This window comes from Oncorhynchus mykiss, chromosome 17 (genome assembly GCF_013265735.2).
Source record: "Oncorhynchus mykiss isolate Arlee chromosome 17, USDA_OmykA_1.1, whole genome shotgun sequence".
In the NCBI taxonomy this organism is placed as follows: domain Eukaryota; kingdom Metazoa; phylum Chordata; class Actinopteri; order Salmoniformes; family Salmonidae; genus Oncorhynchus; species Oncorhynchus mykiss.
The window spans coordinates 92,818,285-92,837,564 of NC_048581.1; the positions used below are offsets into that span (position 1 = coordinate 92,818,285).

General features: G+C 44.9%; 1 protein-coding gene and 1 non-coding gene across 2 annotated transcripts; both read right to left on the reverse strand.

Moving 5' to 3' along the window:
- Window positions 1–10,623: 10,623 nt before the first annotated feature.
- Window positions 10,624–18,154, reverse strand: LOC110494834 (60S ribosomal protein L29). Its single transcript, XM_036948356.1, has 4 exons — window positions 18,121–18,154; window positions 17,537–17,588; window positions 15,292–15,356; window positions 10,624–10,815 (listed from the first exon to the last, which is right to left on the reverse strand). Exons 2-4 carry the CDS (start codon window positions 17,571–17,573, stop codon window positions 10,705–10,707), a joined length of 213 nt encoding a protein of 70 aa, XP_036804251.1. The 5' UTR covers window positions 17,574–17,588; window positions 18,121–18,154; the 3' UTR covers window positions 10,624–10,704.
- On the reverse strand, window positions 14,240–14,467 carry LOC118940649. The gene has a single exon (XR_005037236.1). It is a non-coding gene; the product is annotated as a small nucleolar RNA SNORA73 family (small nucleolar RNA).
- Window positions 18,155–19,280: the final 1,126 nt, after the last annotated feature.

Consider the following 19,280-nt stretch of genomic DNA (forward strand, 5'->3'; position numbering starts at 1 on the left):
GTGTTTATACTTGCGTACTATTGTTTGTACAGATGAATGTAGTACCTTCAGGCGTTTGGAAATTGTTCCAAAGGATGAACCAGAATTGTGGAGGTCAACATAGTGTATGTAAACTTCTGACCTATTGGAATTGTGATACAGTGAATTATAAGTGAAACAATCTGTCTGTCTGTCACGTTCGTTATAAGGATCGGACCAAGGCACAGCGTGGTATGCGTACATTCTTATTTATTTAAAGAATGAACACTGAACAAACTATCAAAATGAAACGTGAAGCTATACAAACGAGTGCTGACAGGCAACTCCACATAGACAAGATCCCACAAAACACCAAAGGGAAATGGCAACCTAAATATGATCCCCAATCAGAGACAACGATAAACAGCTGCCTCTGATTGGGAACCATATCAGGCCAACATAGATATACAAAAAAACCTAGACCTACAAAGCCCTAGATATACAAAAACCCTAGACCTACAAAGCCCAGATATACAAAAAACCCTAGATAATACAAAAACTCTAGACAAAGCCAAAACTAGCGTACCCACCCTAGTCACACCCTGACCTAACCGAAATATAAAGAAAACAGAGATATCTCAGGTCAGGACGTGACACTGTGAACAATTGTTGGGAAAATTGATTGTGTCATGCACAAAGTATATGTCCTAACCGACTTGCCAAAACTATAGATTGTTAATAAGAAATTTGTGGAGTGGTTGAAAAACGAGTTTTAATGACTCCAACCTAAGTGTATGTTAACTTCCAACTTCAACTGAACCGCATCTCACATCCCTTGAGCCAATGATTTGGATGAACTGAACCGCATCTCACATCCCTTGAGCCAATGATTTGGATGAACTGAACCGCGTCTCACATCCCTTGAGCCAATGATTTGGATGAACTGAACCACATCTCACATCCCTTGAGCCAATGTTTTGGATGAACTGAACCGCGTCTCACATCCCTTGAGCCAATGATTTGGATGCACTGAACCGCGTCTCACATCCCTTGAGCCAATGATTTGGATGAACTGAACCGCGTCTCACATCCCTTGAGCCAATGATTTGGATGAACTGAACCGCATCTCACATCCCTTGAGCCAATGATTTGGATGAACTGAACCGCGTCTCACATCCCTTGAGCCAAGGATTTGGATGAACTGAACCGCATCTCACATCCCTTGAGCCAATGTTTTGGATGAACTGAACCGCGTCTCACATCCCTTGAGCCAATGATTTGGATGAACTGAACCGCGTCTCACATCCCTTGAGCCAATGTTTTGGATGAACTGAACCGCGTCTCACATCCCTTGAGCCAATGATTTGGATGCACTGAACCGCGTCTCACATCCCTTGAGCCAATGATTTGGATGAACTGAACCGCGTCTCACATCCCTTGAGCAAATGATTTGGATGAACTGAACCGCATCTCACATCCCTTGAGCCAATGATTTGGATGAACTGAACCGCGTCTCACATCCCTTGAGCCAATGATTTGGATGAACTGAACCGCGTCTCACATCCCTTGAGCCAATGATTTGGATGAACTGAACCGCGTCTCACATCCCTTGAGCCAATGATTTGGATGAACTGAACCGCGTCTCACATCCCTTGAGCCAATGATTTGGATGCAAATGAACTGTAACAACTTCCATCAGTTGAAATGAAGAGGGTATTTCTTTGCCATCAATCGGTTCCCAAAAAAACAAATGGAGAAATAGATCACCATTATAAAAATGAGTTAACAGAAATGGCTTCTTCCACTCTTTATGTTCAGGTGATAAATTATGTGATTCTGTAGCGTGTGGACGCTGGGGCGCAAGTTCAGGGAGTGAATAATTTAATAATAAATGAAACATTATACAAAACAAGAAATACGAACAGCACAGACATGAAACAGAAACAATAGTGCCTGGGTAAGGAACCAAAGAGGGTGACATAAACAGGGCAGGTAATTAGGTAGGTGATGGGAGTCCAGGTGTGTCATGAGGCACTGATGCGTGTGACGATGGTGACAGGTGTGTCATGATGCGTGTGACGATGGTGACAGGTGTGTCATGAGGCGCTGATGCGTGTGACGATGGTGACAGGTGTGTCATGAGGCGCTGAGGCGTGTGATGATGGTGACAGGTGTGTCATAATAATAATAATTATTATTAATCAATAATCAGCAGCCTGGTGACCGAGAGGTCGGAGCGGGAGCACACGTGACAGGTGCACAAAACGAACGCCACTCATCTCTTCAGTTGGTCCTATGATTGAGTGTTGTCTGGCCATGGGGTGTGAAGGTGAAACGGTAAGGCAACGGAGCAACGAACCGCCCTTGCTGTCTCTGCCTGGCTGGCTCCCCTCTCTCCACTGGGATTCTCTGCCTCTAACCCAGTTACGGGGGATGAGCCACTGGCTTACTCGTGCCCTTCCATGCTGTCCCTAGGTAGGGGTGCATCACTTGAGTGGGTTGAGTCACAGACATAATCTTCCGGTCTGGTTTTGCACCCCCTCGGGCTTGGAGATCTTTGTGGGCTATACTCAGCCTTGTCTCAGGGTAGTAAGTTGGTGGTCATCCCTCTAGTTGTGTGGGGGCTGTGCTTTGGCAAAGTGGGTGGGGCTATACATTGCCTGGTTCGGGATACCACAGTTCTTCCAAGGTTCCTGCCTTTCTAGGGAGTTTTTCCTAGCCACCGTGCTTCTACACCTGCATTGCTTGCTGTTTTAGGTTGTTTCTGTACAGCACTTTGTGGCATCTGATGATGTAAGAAGCGCTTTATAAATACATTTGATTGATCTTAAAGAGATGCTGAGAGATTTTGGCCCATCTACTTCCCCAGTCAGATTAACTCAGACCCATCCATACCCCTAAACTAGTGTTGGACCCATCCATACCCCTAAACTAGTGTTGAAGACCCATCCATACCCCTAAACTAGTGTTGGACCCATCCATACCCCTAAACTAGTGTTAGACCCATCCATACCCCTAAACTAGTGTTGAAGACCCATCCATACCCCTAAACTAGTGTTAGACCCATCCATACCCCTAAACTAGTGTTGAAGACCCATCCATACCCCTAAACTAGTGTTGGACCCATCCATACCCCTAAACTAGTGTTGGACACATCCATTCCCCTAAACTAGTGTTAGACCCATCCATACCCCTAAACTAGTGTTGAAGACCCATCCATACCCCTAAACTAGTGTTTGACCCATCCATACCCCTAAACTAGTGTTTGACCCATCCATACCCCTAAACTAGTGTTGGACCCATCCATACCCCTAAACTAGTGTTGAAGACCCATCCATATCCCTAAACTAGTGTTAGACCCATCCATACCCCTAAACTAGTGTTGAAGACCCATCCATACCCCTAAACTAGTGTTGGACCCATCCATACCCCTAAACTAGTGTTGGACACATCCATTCCCCTAAACTAGTGTTAGACCCATCCATACCCCTAAACTAGTGTTGGACCCATCCATACCCCTAAACTAGTGTTGAAGACCCATCCATACCCCTAAACTAGTGTTGGACCCATCCATACCCCTAAACTAGTGTTGGACCCATCCATACCCCTAAACTAGTGTTGAAGACCCATCCATACCCCTAAACTAGTGTTGGACCCATCCATACCCCTAAACTAGTGTTGGACCCATCCATACCCCTAAACTAGTGTTGGACCCATCCATACCCCTAAACTAGTGTTAGACCCATCCATACCCCTAAACTAGTGTTGGACCCATCCATACCCCTAAACTAGTGTTGAAGACCCATCCATACCCCTAAACTAGTGTTAGACCCATCCATACCCCTAAACTAGTGTTAGACCCATCCATACCCCTAAACTAGTGTTAGACCCATCCATACCCCTAAACTAGTGTTTGACCCATCCCATACCCCTAAACTAGTGTTGGACCCATCCATACCCCTAAACTAGTGTTAGACCCATCCATACCCCTAAACTTGTGTTGGACCCATCCATACCCCTAAACTAGTGTTGGTCCTATCCATACCCCTAAACTAGTGTTAGACCCATCCATACCCCTAAACTAGTGTTGGACCCATCCATACCCCTAAACTAGTGTTTGACCCATCCATACCCCTAAACTAGTGTTGGACCCATCCATACCCCTAAACTAGTGTTGAAGACCCATCCATACCCCTAAACTAGTGTTTGACCCATCCATACCCCTAAACTAGTGTTTGACCCATCCATACCCCTAAACTAGTGTTGGACCCATCCATACCCCTAAACTAGTGTTGAAGACCCATCCATACCCCTAAACTAGTGTTGGACCCATCCATACCCCTAAACTAGTGTTGAAGACCCATCCATACCCCTAAACTAGTGTTTGACCCATCCATACCCCTAAACTAGTGTTGGACCCATCCATACCCCTAAACTAGTGTTGGACCCATCCATACCCCTAAACTAGTGTTGGACCCATCCATACCCCTAAACTAGTGTTGGACCCATCCATACCCCTAAACTAGTTTTGAAGACCCATCCATACCCCTAAACTAGTTGCCACTACATGCTACAACACCCTGCTGTCCACTACACCCTGCTGGCCACTACACCCTGCTGGCCACTAAATCCTGCTGGCCACCACATGCTACAACACCCTGCTGGCCATGACACCCTGCTGGCCACTACACCCTGCTGGCCACTACACCCTGCTGGCCACAACACCCTGCTGGCCACTACACCCTGCTGGCCACTACACCCTGCTGGCCACTACACCCTGCTGGCCACTACATCCTGCTGGCCACCACATGCTACAACACCCTGCTGGCCATGACACCCTGCTGGCCACTACACCCTGCTGGCCACTACACCCTGCTGGCCATGACACCCTGCTGGCCACTACACCCTGCTGGCCACTACATCCTGCTGGCCATGACACCCTGCTGGCCACTACACCCTGCTGGCCACTACATCCTGCTGGCCATGACACCCTGCTGGCCACTACATCCTGCTGGCCACCACATGCTACAACACCCTGCTGGCCACCACATGCTACAACACCCTGCTGGCCACTACACCCTACTGGCCACTACACCCTGCTGGCCACTACACCCTGCTGGCCACTAAAATAGTAGAGACAATTATTTATTTCATCACATTCCCAGTGGGTCAGAAGTTTACACACACTCAATTAGTATTTGGTAGCATTGCCTATAAATTGTTGAACTTGGGTCAAACGTTTCGGGTAGCCTTCCACAAGCTTCCCACGACAAGTTGTGTGAATTTTGGCCATTTCTTCCAGACAGAGCTGGTGTAACTGAGTCAGGTTTGTAGGCCTCCTTGCTCGCACACGCATTTTCAGCTCTGCCCACAAATTTTCTATGGAATAGAGGTCAGGGCTTGTGATGGCCATTCCAATACCTTGACTTTGTTGTCCTTAAGCCATTTTGCCACAACTTCGGAAGTATGCTTGGGGTTATTGTCCATTTGGAAGACCCATATTTTGCTTCAAGACATCCACATTATTTTCCATCCTCATGAAACCATCCATTTTGTGAAGTGCACCAGTCTCTCCTGCAGCAAAGCACCCCCACAACATGATGCTGCCACCCCCGTGCTTCACGGTTGGGATGGTGTTCTCCGGCTTGCAATCCTCCTCCTTTTTCCTCCAAACATAACGATGGTCATCATGGCCAAATAGTTATATTTTTGTTTCATCAGACCAGAGGACATTTCTCCAAAAATACTATTTTTGTCCCCATGTGCAGTTGCAAAACGTAGTCTGGCTTTTTATGGCGGTTTTGGAGCAGTGGCTTCTTCCTTGCTGAGCAGCCTTTCAGGTTATTTCGATACAGGACTCGTTTTACTGTGGATATAGATACTTTTGTACCTGTTTCCTCCAGCATCTTCACAAGGTCCTTTGCTGTTGTTCTGGGATTGATTTGCACTTTTTGCATCAAAGTATGTTCATCTCTAGGAGACAGAAGGCGTCTCCTTCCTGAGCGGTATGACGGCTGCGTGGTCCCATGGTGTTTATACTTGCGTACTATTGTTTGTACAGATGAATGTAGTACCTTCAGGCGTTTGGAAATTGCTCCCAAGAATGAACCAGACGTGTGGAGGTCAACATAGTGTATGTAAACTTCTGACCTATTGGAATTGTGATACAGTGAATTATAAGTGAAACAATCTGTCTGTCTGTCACGTTCGTTATAAGGATCGGACCAAGGCACAGCGTGGTATGCGTACATTCTTATTTATTTAAAGAATGAACACTGAACAAACTAACAAAATGAAACGTGAAGCTATACAAACGAGTGCTGACAGGCAACTCCACATAGACAAGATCCCACAAAACACCAAAGGGAAATGGCAACCTAAATATGATCCCCAATCAGAGACAACGATAAACAGCTGCCTCTGATTGGGAACCATATCAGGCCAACATAGATATACAAAAAAACCTAGACCTACAAAGCCCTAGATATACAAAAACCCTAGACCTACAAAGCCCAGATATACAAAAAACCCTAGATAATACAAAAACTCTAGACAAAGCCAAAACTAGCGTACCCACCCTAGTCACACCCTGACCTAACCGAAATATAAAGAAAACAGAGATATCGCAGGTCAGGGCGTGACACTGTAAACAATTGTTGGGAAAATTGATTGTGTCATGCACAAAGTATATGTCCTAACCGACTTGCCAAAACTATAGATTGTTAATAAAAAATGTGTGGAGTGGTTGAAAAACGAGTTTTAATGACTCCAACCTAAGTGTATGTTAACTTCCAACTTCAACTGAACCGAATCTCACATCCCTTGAGCCAAGGATTTGGATGAACTGAACCGCGTCTCACATCCCTTGAGCCAATGATTTGGATGAACTGAACCGCGTCTCACATCCCTTGAGCCAATGATTTGGATGAACTGAACCGCGTCTCACATCCCTTGAGCCAATGATTTGGATGAACTGAACCGCGTCTCACATCCCTTGAGCCAATGATTTGGATGAACTGAACCGCGTCTCACATCCCTTGAGCCAATGATTTGGATGAACTGAACCGCGTCTCACATCCCTTGAGCCAATGATTTGGATGAACTGAACCGCGTCTCACATCCCTTGAGCCAATGATTTGGATGAACTGAACCGCGTCTCACATCCCTTGAGCCAATGATTTGGATGAACTGAACCGCGTCTCACATCCCTTGAGCCAATGATTTGGATGAACTGAACCGCATCTCACATCCCTTGAGCCAATGTTTTGGATGAACTGAACCGCGTCTCACATCCCTTGAGCCAATGTTTTGGATGAACTGAACCGCGTCTCACATCCCTTGAGCCAATGTTTTGGATGAACTGAACCGCATCTCACATCCCTTGAGCCAATGATTTGGATGCACTGAACCACATCTCACATCCCTTGAGCCAATGATTTGGATGAACTGAACCGCGTCTCACATCCCTTGAGCCAATGATTTGGATGAACTGAACCGCATCTCACATCCCTTGAGCCAATGATTTGGATGAACTGAACCGCGTCTCACATCCCTTGAGCCAATGATTTGGATGAACTGAACCACATCTCACATCCCTTGAGCCAATGTTTTGGATGAACTGAACCGCGTCTCACATCCCTTGAGCCAATGTTTTGGATGAACTGAACCGCGTCTCACATCCCTTGAGCCAAAGTTTTGGATGAACTGAACCGCGTCTCACATCCCTTGAGCCAATGATTTGGATGAACTGAACCGCGTCTCACATCCCTTGAGCCAATGATTTGGATGAACTGAACCGCGTCTCACATCCCTTGAGCCAATGATTTGGATGAACTGAACCGCATCTCACATCCCTTGAGCCAATGATTTGGATGAACTGAACCGCGTCTCACATCCCTTGAGCCAATGATTTGGATGAACTGAACCGCGTCTCACATCCCTTGAGCCAATGATTTGGGTGAACTGAACCACATCTCACATCCCTTGAGCCAATGTTTTGGATGAACTGAACCGCGTCTCACATCCCTTGAGCCAATGATTTGGATGCAAATGAACTGTAACAACTTCCATCAGTTGAAATGAAGAGGGTATTTCTTTGCCATCAATCGGTTCCCAAAAAAACAAATGGAGAAATAGATCACCATTATAAAAATGAGTTAACAGAAATGGCTTCTTCCACTCTTTATGTTCAGGTGATAAATTATGTGATTCTGTAGCGTGTGGACGCTGGGGCGCAAGTTCAGGGAGTGAATAATTTAATAATAAATGAAACATTATACAAAACAAGAAATACGAACAGCACAGACATGAAACAGAAACAATAGTGCCTGGGGAAGGAACCAAAGAGGGTGACATAAACAGGGCAGGTAATTAGGTAGGTGATGGGAGTCCAGGTGTGTCATGAGGCGCTGATGTGTGTGACGATGGTGACAGGTGTGTCATGATGCGTGTGACGATGGTGACAGGTGTGTCATGAGGCGCTGATGCGTGTGACGATGGTGACAGGTGTGTCATGAGGCGCTGAGGCGTGTGACGATGGTGACAGGTGTGTCATAATAATAATTATTATTATTAATCAATAATCAGCAGCCTGGTGACCGAGAGGTCGGAGAGGGAGCACACGTGACAGGTGCACAAAACGAACGCCACTCATCTCTTCAGTTGGTCCTATGATTGAGTGTTGTCTGGCCATGGGGTGTGAAGGTGAAACGGTAAGGCAACGGAGCAACGAACCGCCCTTGCTGTCTCTGCCTGGCTGGCTCCCCTCTCTCCACTTGGATTCTCTGCCTCTAACCCAGTTACGGGGGATGAGTCACTGGCTTACTCGTGCTCTTCCATGCTGTCCCTAGGAGGGGTGCATCACTTGAGTGGGTTGAGTCACAGACATAATCTTCCGGTCTGGTTTTGCACCCCCTCGGGCTTGGAGATCTTTGTGGGCTATACTCAGCCTTGTCTCAGGGTAGTAAGTTGGTGGTCATCCCTCTAGTTGTGTGGGGGCTGTGCTTTGGCAAAGTGGGTGGGGCTATACATTGCCTGGTTCGGGATACCACAGTTCTTCCAAGGTTCCTGCCTTTCTAGGGAGTTTTTCCTAGCCACCGTGCTTCTACACCTGCATTGCTTGCTGTTTTAGGTTGTTTCTGTACAGCACTTTGTGGCATCTGATGATGTAAGAAGCGCTTTATAAATACATTTGATTGATCTTAAAGAGATGGTGAGAGATTTTGGCCCATCTACTTCCCCAGTCAGATTAACTCAGACCCATCCATACCCCTAAACTAGTGTTGGACCCATCCATACCCCTAAACTTGTGTTGGACCCATCCATACCCCTAAACTAGTGTTAGACCCATCCATACCCCTAAACTAGTGTTGGACCCATCCATACCCCTAAACTAGTGTTAGACCCATCCATACCCCTAAACTAGTGTTGGAAGACACATCCATACCCCTAAACTAGTGTTAGACCCATCCATACCCCTAAACTAGTGTTAGACCCATCCATACCCCTAAACTAGTGTTAGACCCATCCATACCCCTAAACTAGTGTTGGACCCATCCATACCCCTAAACTAGTGTTGGACCCATCCATACCCCTAAACTAGTGTTGGACCCATCCATACCCCTAAACTAGTGTTGGACCCATCCATACCCCTAAACTAGTGTTAGACCCATCCATACCCCTAAACTAGCGTTAGACCCATCCATACCCCTAAACTAGTGTTAGACCCATCCATACCCCTAAACTAGTGTTGGACCCATCCATACCCCTAAACTAGTGTTAGACCCATCCATACCCCTAAACTAGTGTTGGACCCATCCATACCCCTAAACTAGTTTTGAAGACCCATCCATACCCCTAAACTAGTGTTGGACCCATCCATACCCCTAAACTAGTGTTAGACCCATCCATACCCCTAAACTAGTGTTGGAAGACCCATCCATACCCCTAAACTAGTGTTGGAAGACCCATCCATACCCCTAAACTAGTGTTGGAAGACCCATCCATACCCCTAAACTAGTGTTGGACCCATCCATACCCCTAAACTAGTGTTGGACCCATCCATACCCCTAAACTAGTTTTGAAGACCCATCCATACCCCTAAACTAGTGTTGGACCCATCCATACCCCTAAACTAGTTTTGAAGACCCATCCATACCCCTAAACTAGTGTTAGTTAATCCTGGCCCCAACACTCAATTTAAGGATTGATGAGTTGAATCTGGTGTGCTGGTACAAAGATAAAAATCATCCATTGGGATTGGACAAGATGGCCACGTGACAAGATCATACCTTAATTCCACAAGTAATTTTTAAAGACATGCTCCGGGTACTAACAAAATATTTTGTAAACCTGGTGCTTTAGGATGTGTCCATTCGTAGCTCCTACATGCAGAATTACTGTCTACCCTAAATTAGCCACAAAATCCCCATTTTCAGAGAAACTGTTTTCTTCAAAGCTGTGCCACGTCATTTTTCCCTACACCCCCCCCCCCCCCCCCCCCCCCCTTTATCCAATGAGATTGCAAGATGAGCCCAATGGCTCAGTGGACACAGCAGAGACGGAGAGCAATGACTTGGTGCTCCTATCAGCGCGTGATAAAGCAGGTAATTTTCGGGTACAACTTTTAGCCAGTGAGCACTACATTCAGAACTTTTCAGCAAAAAGTTCCCGATAAAAATAACAAAGCTTTATTGTGATGGTAACAAAGTCAATGGAACGTGGACATGCGGTGATCTGCCACGCCGTCTAAGGAGCGGCTGCCACTGCAATCCTCTTGGCTGCTGCGTTGGCTGTCTTCTGTCCCTTCTTGTTGTGCTTCTTGGCGAAACGCATGTTCTTCATGAACTTCGGGTCGACCTGGAGAAGAACAAGGAGACAGACAGTAAGTTGCGGAAATATGTCACTTTTCATATGTGAACAATACTGAAAGTGTGTTCCATAAAATGTATACATCTGAAGGATGTAAGGGTTGGTAGAGCGTGCAGTAGGATTGGTACAGCGTGCAGTAGGATTGGTACAGCGTGCAGTAGGATTGGTAGAGCGTGCAGTAGGATTGGTAGAGCGTGCAGTAGAGTTGGTACAGCGTGCAGCAGGATTGGTACAGCATGCAGTAGGATTGGTACAGCGTGCAGCAGGATTGGTACAGCGTGCAGCAGGATTGGTACAGCGTGCAGTAGGATTGGTACAGCGTGCAGTAGGATTGGTACAGCGTGCAGTAGGATTGGTACAGCGTGCAGTAGGATTGGTACAGCGTGCAGTAGGATTGGTACAGTGTGCAGTAGGATTGGTACAGCGTGCAGTAGGATTGGTACAGCGTGCAGTAGGATTGGTACAGCGTGCAGTAGGATTGGTACAGTGTGCAGTAGGATTGGTACAGCGTGCAGTAGGATCAACCTCCTTTGCTAAACATCTCACCCATACCACCAGCAGATTTCAACCATTCATTAAAAAAATGACCCCTTATTCTAACCCCTTATTCTAAACAGTCATAACTATTTCCCAGAAGTCTTTTGACTCCAACTAAATGAATTATCTACCAGAGGCAGGACCAATTGTCTCTTATAGGCTACATGAATTAAAGTTTGAAACAGTCTGACCAATCAAACCAAATGTAAACATAACATGCAACAACTTCAAACATTTTACTGAGTTACACCTCATAAGGAAATCAGTCAATTTAAATTAATTCATTAGGGCCTAATCTATGAATTTCACATAAATGGGAATACAGAATATGTATCTGTTGGTCACAGATAGCAACAGCAATAAAGGTAGAGACATGGATCAGAAAACCAGTCAGTATCTGGTGTGACCACCATTTGCCTCATGCAGCACAACACATCTCCTTCACATAGAGTTGATCAGGCTGGTGATTGTTGGAATGTTGTCCCACTCCTCTTCAATGGCTGTGTGAAGTTGCTGGATATTGGCGGGAACTGGAACACGCTGTCGTACACATCGATCCAGAGCATCCCAAACATGCTCAATGGGTGACATGTCTGGTGAGTATGCAGGCCATGGAAGAACTGGGACATTATCAGCTACCAGGAATTGTGTACAGATCCTTGTGACATGGGGCCGTGCATTATCATGCTGAAACATGAGGTGATGGTGGGTGGATGAATGGCACGACAACGGGCCTCAAGATCTGTTCATTCAAATTGCCATCGATAAAATGCAATCGCGTTAGTTGTCTGTAGCTTTTACCGGCCCATACCAATAACCCCACCGCCACCATGGGGCACCCTGTTCACAACGTTGACATTCATCCGTGAAGAGCACATTTCTCCAGCGTGCCAGTGGCCATTGAAGGTGAGCATTTTTCCCATTGAAATCTGTTACGACGCCAAACTGCAGTCAGGTTAAGACCCCGGTGAGGACGACGATCACGCAGATGAGCTTCCCTGAGACGGTTTCTTTATGCAAAAAGTCTTCAGTTGTGTAAACCCATAGCTTCACCAGCTGTCCAGGTGGCTGGTCTCAGACCATTTCACAGGTGAAGAAGCCTGTTGTGGAGCTAATTAACATTATCTGCCAACAGCTCTGATGGACACTTGTCAGGTGGATGGATTATCAAAAGGAGAAATGATCACGAACAAGGATGTAAACACATTTGCGTGCAATTTGAGAGAAATAAGCTGTGTGTGTGTGTAAGGAACATTTCTGGGATCTTTTATTTCAGCTCATGAAACATGGGACCAACACTTTGTTGCCTTTATAACAAATACACTGAACAAAAATATATAGACACTGCAGGTCAAAAGTTAAGATACGCCTCCTCATTACAGGGTTCTTTACATTTTTACATTGTAGAATAATGAAGACATCAAAACTATGAAATAACACATGGAACTATGTAGTAACCTAAATTTTTTTTATTTATTTTAGATGAGATTGTTCAAAGTTGCCAGCCTTTGTCTTGATAACAGCTTTACACAGTGGAATGCATTTCAATTAACAGGTGTGCTTTGTTAAAAGTTAATTTGTGGAATTTCCTTAATGCATTTGAGCCAATCAGTTGTATTGTGACATGGTAGGGGTGGTATACAGAAGATAGCCCTGTTTGGTAAAATACCAAGTCAATATTATGGCCAGAACAGCTCAAATAAGCAAAGAGAAACGACAGTCCATCATTACTTTAAGACATGAAGGTCAGTCAATGCGGAAAATGTCAAGAACTTTGAAAGTTTCTTCAAGTGCAGTCGCAAAAACCATCAAACGCTATGATGAAACTGGTTCCCATGAGGACCACCACAAGAAAGGAAGACCCAGAGTTACCTCTGCTGCAGAGGATAAGTTCATTAGAGTTACCAGCCTCAGAAACTGCAGCCCAAAATAAATGCTTCAGAGTTCAAGTAACAGACACATAAACATCAACTGTTCAGGGGAGACTGTATGAATCAGGCCTTCATGGTTGAATTGTTGCAAAGAAACCACTACTAAAGGACACCAATAAGAAGAGACTTGCTTTGGCCAAGAAACACTAGCAATTGACTTTAGACTGGTGGAAATCTGTCCTTTGGTCTGATGACTAGAAATTTGAGATTTTTGGTTCCAACCGCCGTGTCTTTGTGAGACGCAGAGTAGGTGAATGGATGATCTCCGCATGTGTGGTTCCCACTGTGAAGCATTGAGGTGTGATGGTGTGGGGGTGCTTTGCTGGTGACAATGTAGGGGATTGATTTAGATTTCAAGTCACACTTAACCAGCATGGATTCCACAGCATTCTGCAGAGATACGCCATCCCATCTGGTTTACGCTTAGTGGGACAATAAGTTGTTGTTCAACAGGAAAATGATCCAAAACACACCTCCAGGCTCTGTCAGGGCAATTTGACCAAGGAGAGTGATGGGAGTGCTGCATCAAATGAGCTGGCCTCCACAATCACCTGACCTCAACCAAAGTGAGATGGTTTTGGATGACTTGGACCGCAGACTGAAGGAAAAGCAGCCAACAGGTGCTCAGCATATGTGGGAACTCCTTCAAGACTGTTAAAATCATTCCAGGTGAAGCTGGTTGAGAGAATGCCAAGAGTGTGCATAGCTGTCAACAAGGCAAAGGGTGGCTACTTTGAAGAATCTCAAATATGTTTTGATTTGTTTAACACTTCTTTGGTTACTACATGATTCCATGTTATTTTATAGTTTTGACGTCTTCACTATTATTCTACAATGTAGACAATAGTAAAAATGCATTAGTCCTGTTTTAAATATAAAAATATATATAAAATCACAGGTAGAATTATAAGCACGAAAACAGGAAAGTGGCTCCTACAAATGGAAATTGTGCAATGCATGGTTTAGCCCCCCAGTCATGACCCAAAGGGCTCTGGGAAGATGTAGGAATATACAGAACGCCGTCCTCACCAGCCCGAGGGCCGGGGGGGGGACAAAGCTTGCTCTCCGACGCCGTGGAAAGGGACTGTACGTCACAGCATCGAAGTGCTACGCTCCCGTACGCCACGAGGACAGAGCCATGGGAGAGCTACCTCACAGGATGTCCACGTCACAAATTATTATTTGAGGCGCCCACATCTGATGTCCTAATCACCATCGACTGATGGATCAGCCAGCAGATCAATGCACAGGGTGTCCAGCCACTCTGCCCAGAGATGTTAGAAAATACCAGACCGATATGATTCTTTATATTGAGAATCGTTCAGTCTTTAATACATCATTATATCCAGAAAGTCAGATTTCGTAAGCTAATACATTGCATAATAAGCGCCGAGCTCGACAGAACGGTGAGGGTTTCTCGCAAAAACTTAGAGGATTTAAAATGTGGTCGTCGTCTTACATTTTGTTTACGCGGGTCGTAAATAACTAAATTAGAATGACAAGCTGCATTAAATGTAAAAGGCTTTGAAAATGTTTTTAAAAAACTTGCGTACGCTCAGTGGTACGTTGACATTTCAGAGATACACTTGTTCTTGTGAGAAGTCTTCGACAAAGAACAGGAACTTGTCATTAATATGAACAGCGTACACTAAAATATGAAAATACGATAACCATCTCTATACCGTCGTCTGGAATTGAGAAGATGAAGAATTCAACGGTAAGCCTGTCAGTTGGCCTTCTCACACAGCACCCAGCCTAACTGACACAATGCTCTTTTTCTGATTTTAGACAATGTTGTTCTCTGGCCTCCATTGAATTAGTCACCCTAATGTTGACCATCCTACAAGGGTAAAAACTCCAGTAGGTTTTGAATGGATTATGATACGAGACATGAGGTTTGGACCATTGGTTTTCTTAAGAGGATTATCTATACAGTTAAAATATTATTTTACCTATTGATCAAATTTTTTTGATTGGACACCTTACAATTACATACCCCTTTCATGGACTCGTATCGGTCTGGTCTGGGCTTCTTGATCCCATTCCTGTGGGCCTTACGGGCTGTAGACAGAGAGGAAAGAGACTGGTACTCAACAAGTTTGGGAACCGTTTTGAACAGGGCATCATTAGTTCGCTCATCATCATCATCATCGTCACTCAGCGGTAACCTGGTGTAGTTATCTAGCTGGATAGTTTCACAGCGGTAACCTGGTGTAGTTAACTAGCCCATCGTCGTCACTTAGCGGTAACCTGGTGTAGTTAACTAGCTGGGTAGTTTCACAGCGGTAACCTGGTGTAGTTAACTAGCCCATCGTCGTCACACAGCGGTAACCTGGTGTAGTTAACTAGCCCATCGTCGTCACACAGCGGTAACCTGGTGTAGTTAACTAGCTGGGTAGTTTCACAGCGGTAACCTGGTGTAGTTAACTAGCTGGATAGTTTCACAGCGGTAACCTGGGGTAGTTAACTAGCTGGGTAGTTTCACAGTGGTAACCTGGGGTAGTTAACTAGATGGGTAGTTTCACAGTGGTAACCTGGGGTAGTTAACTAGCTGGGTAGTTTCACAGTGGTAACCTGGGGTAGTTAACTAGCTGGGTAGTTCCACAGCGGTAACCTGGGGTAGTTAACTAGCTGGGTAGTTTCACAGTGGTAACCTGGGGTAGTTAACTAGCTGGGTAGTTTCACAGCGGTAACCTGGGGTAGTTAACTAGCTGGGTAGTTTCACAGCGGTAACCTGGGGTAGTTAACTAGCTGGGTAGTTTCACAGCGGTAACCTGGGGTAGTTAACTAGCTGGGTAGTTTCACAGCGGTAACCTGGGGTAGTTAACTAGCTGGGTAGTTTCACAGTGGTAACCTGGGGTAGTTAACTAGCTGGGTAGTTTCACAGCGGTAACCTGGGGTAGTTAACTAGCTGGGTAGTTTCACAGTGGTAACCTGGGGTAGTTAACTAGCTGGGTAGTTTCACAGCGGTAACCTGGGGTAGTTAACTAGCTGGGTAGTTTCACAGCTAACCTTACCAATTCAAATCAAATCAAATCAAATCACATTTTATTTGTCACATACACATGGTTAGCAGATGTTAATGCGAGTGTAGCGAAATGCTTGTGCTTCTAGTTCCGACAATGCAGTAATAACAAGTAATCTAACTAACAATTCCAAAACTACTGTCTTGTACACAGTGTAAGGGGATAAAGAATATGTACATAAGGATATATGAATGAGTGATGGTACAGAGGAGCATAGGCAAGATACAGTAGATGGTATCGAGTACAGTATGTACATATGAGATGAGTATGTAAACAAAGTGGCATAGTTTAAAGTGGCTAGTGATACATGTATTACATAAGGATACAGTCGATGATATAGAGTACAGTATATACGTATGCATATGAGATGAATAATGTAGGGTAAGTAACATCATATAAGGTAGGATTGTTTAAAGTGGCTAGTGATATATTTACATCATTTCCCATCAATTCCCATTATTAAAGTGGCTGGAGTTGAGTCAGTGTCAGTGTGTTGGCAGCAGCCACTCAGTGTTAGTGGTGGCTGTTTAACAGTCTGATGGCCTTGAGATAGAAGCTGTTTTTCAGTCTCTCGGTCCCAGCTTTGATGCACCTGTACTGACCTCGCCTTCTGGATGATAGCGGGGTGAACAGGCAGTGGCTCGGGTGGTTGATGTCCTTGATGATCTTTATGGCCTTCCTGTGACATCGGGTGGTGTAGGTGTCCTGGAGGGCAGGTAGTTTGCCCCCGGTGATGCGTTGTGCAGACCTCACTACCCTCTGGAGAGCCTTACGGTTGAGGGCGGTGCAGTTGCCATACCAGGCGGTGATGCAGCCCGCCAGGATGCTCTCGATTGTGCATCTGTAGAAGTTTGTGAGTGCTTTTGGTGACAAGCCGAATTTCTTCAGCCTCCTGAGGTTGAAGAGGCGCTGCTGCGCCTTCTTCACGATGCTGTCTGTGTGAGTGGACCAATTCAGTTTGTCTGTGATGTGTATGCCGAGGAACTTAAAACTTGCTACCCTCTCCACTACTGTTCCATCGATGTGGATAGGGGGGTGTTCCCTCTGCTGTTTCCTGAAGTCCACAATCATCTCCTTAGTTTTGTTGACGTTGAGTGTGAGGTTATTTTCCTGACACCACACTCCGAGGGCCCTCACCTCCTCCCTGTAGGCCGTCTCGTCGTTGTTGGTAATCAAGCCTACCACTGTTGTTCATTCATTTTCATTTCTACTTACACTGGTTGTGGGTGGTGTGATTCTTTGACTTGGCCATTTCTGTTCTGTGGAGCTGTTGACAAAAATAAAAATGTGGAATTAAAGTAACTTTTGTACACTGGAAAGATCCACCCTGCAACTCTCACATTTCCTTACTAAATGCCCCCGTTCTTAGCGCTGTAGTTAACGGATAAGATACCGGTAGACAGTAGTTAGTTAGTTAGCATGTTTCTAACAAGCCAGAGATCCGAGATGCGTCTGCAAAGACATGAACACCGACGTTATTCTCCTTTTAGGAGGTGAATGTTTGAGATAAAAAAAGTAACACCAGAATGGTCGTTTTCAACAGTGGACTACTTCAGGTTGGTGACATGCAGGCGGAATGAAACGCTTTCGTTTTGCCAACAAGATAAAACTAGCGACTAGAAAACCCGAGCTATGCGTGGTTAATCATCATAACGGGGAACAAAGTCAACAGATTGAAAGACGACTGTGGTTGTAGGTGATATTTTACACTACATGTTCACGTTGTATATGAATCTAAAACATTGATAGGAGGATTGATGCAGATTATATGTTGGACTCGGGAGTACAATGAGCTCTACCTGCCTGACATACAGACGACAACAGGAAGAGGAAGAAATGACGCAAAGTCAAGGAAATATGAACCACAGAGTTTCTAAACCCAGAGGCGCAACACTTCCGAGAACAATTATGAAGTTTGGTTTGGGGTTTGACATGTCAATGAGAGAAGTGTAAAATTCTTCCTTTAGTTGTTCATTTTCTTGAAATCTAAAGCAATAACCTATATTCTAGCCGATGTCTTAAGTAGTTAATCATGCTATTACTCCAAACTTATGAAAGTAACAAACTAGCACATTTTAATTTCTGTAAAAAAAAAAACGTTATATTTGAAGGAGTGTCTTTGATTTGACGGTTTCCACATGCGCAGTTCGGCGCGGGAAGAATGTTAGACCCGATGACGTTTTCTGCGCATGAGCATAGCAACGCCACCATGATTTCTATTGGAGAAGCAGTTTTAGCATATCATTATACTTTACTATCTTTGTGTGAACCATCGATTCAAACGAGCGTAGACAGGAAAAAAACAGAAGACGTTTTAAAGACAACACGTCCCCCCCAATGCAGTGTAGGACACATTACACAATCTAATTTTCCAACCAGCAGGTGTCACTGTTAAATAAAGGGGATTTTCTACAGACACGAATATAACAAGAACAGTACGGATAGGTCTGTGAGAGGAGCACGTTGTGAATGATTAATTATCGTTATCTGCCAGACCTGACCTCAAAACATGCAGCGTTTTTCCAATTTAAGCGTTGGAAAACGCATTAAACAGGGTAGCTAGTATATTTCTGCAACGCTAACCATCTAGACTGACATCTCAGGTCTGATCAATTTGCTGTTATTTTTAATGACATTTTGTTTTGTTCTTTCAAAAACAAGAACATTTCTAAGTGACCCCAAACTGTTGAACAGTAGTGTACTTTTTACTCCATCCATTTTTCCCTGACACCCAAAAGTAGTCGTTACATTTTGAATGCTTAGCAGGACAGGAAAATGGTCCAATTCACATAATTATCAAGAGAACATCCCTGGTCATCTCTACTGCCTCTGATCTGGAGGACTCACTAAACAGAGAACATCCCTGGTCATCTCTACTGCCTCTGATCTGGAGGACTCACTAAACAGAGAACATCCCTGGTCATCTCTACTGCCTCTGATCTGGAGGACTCACTAAACA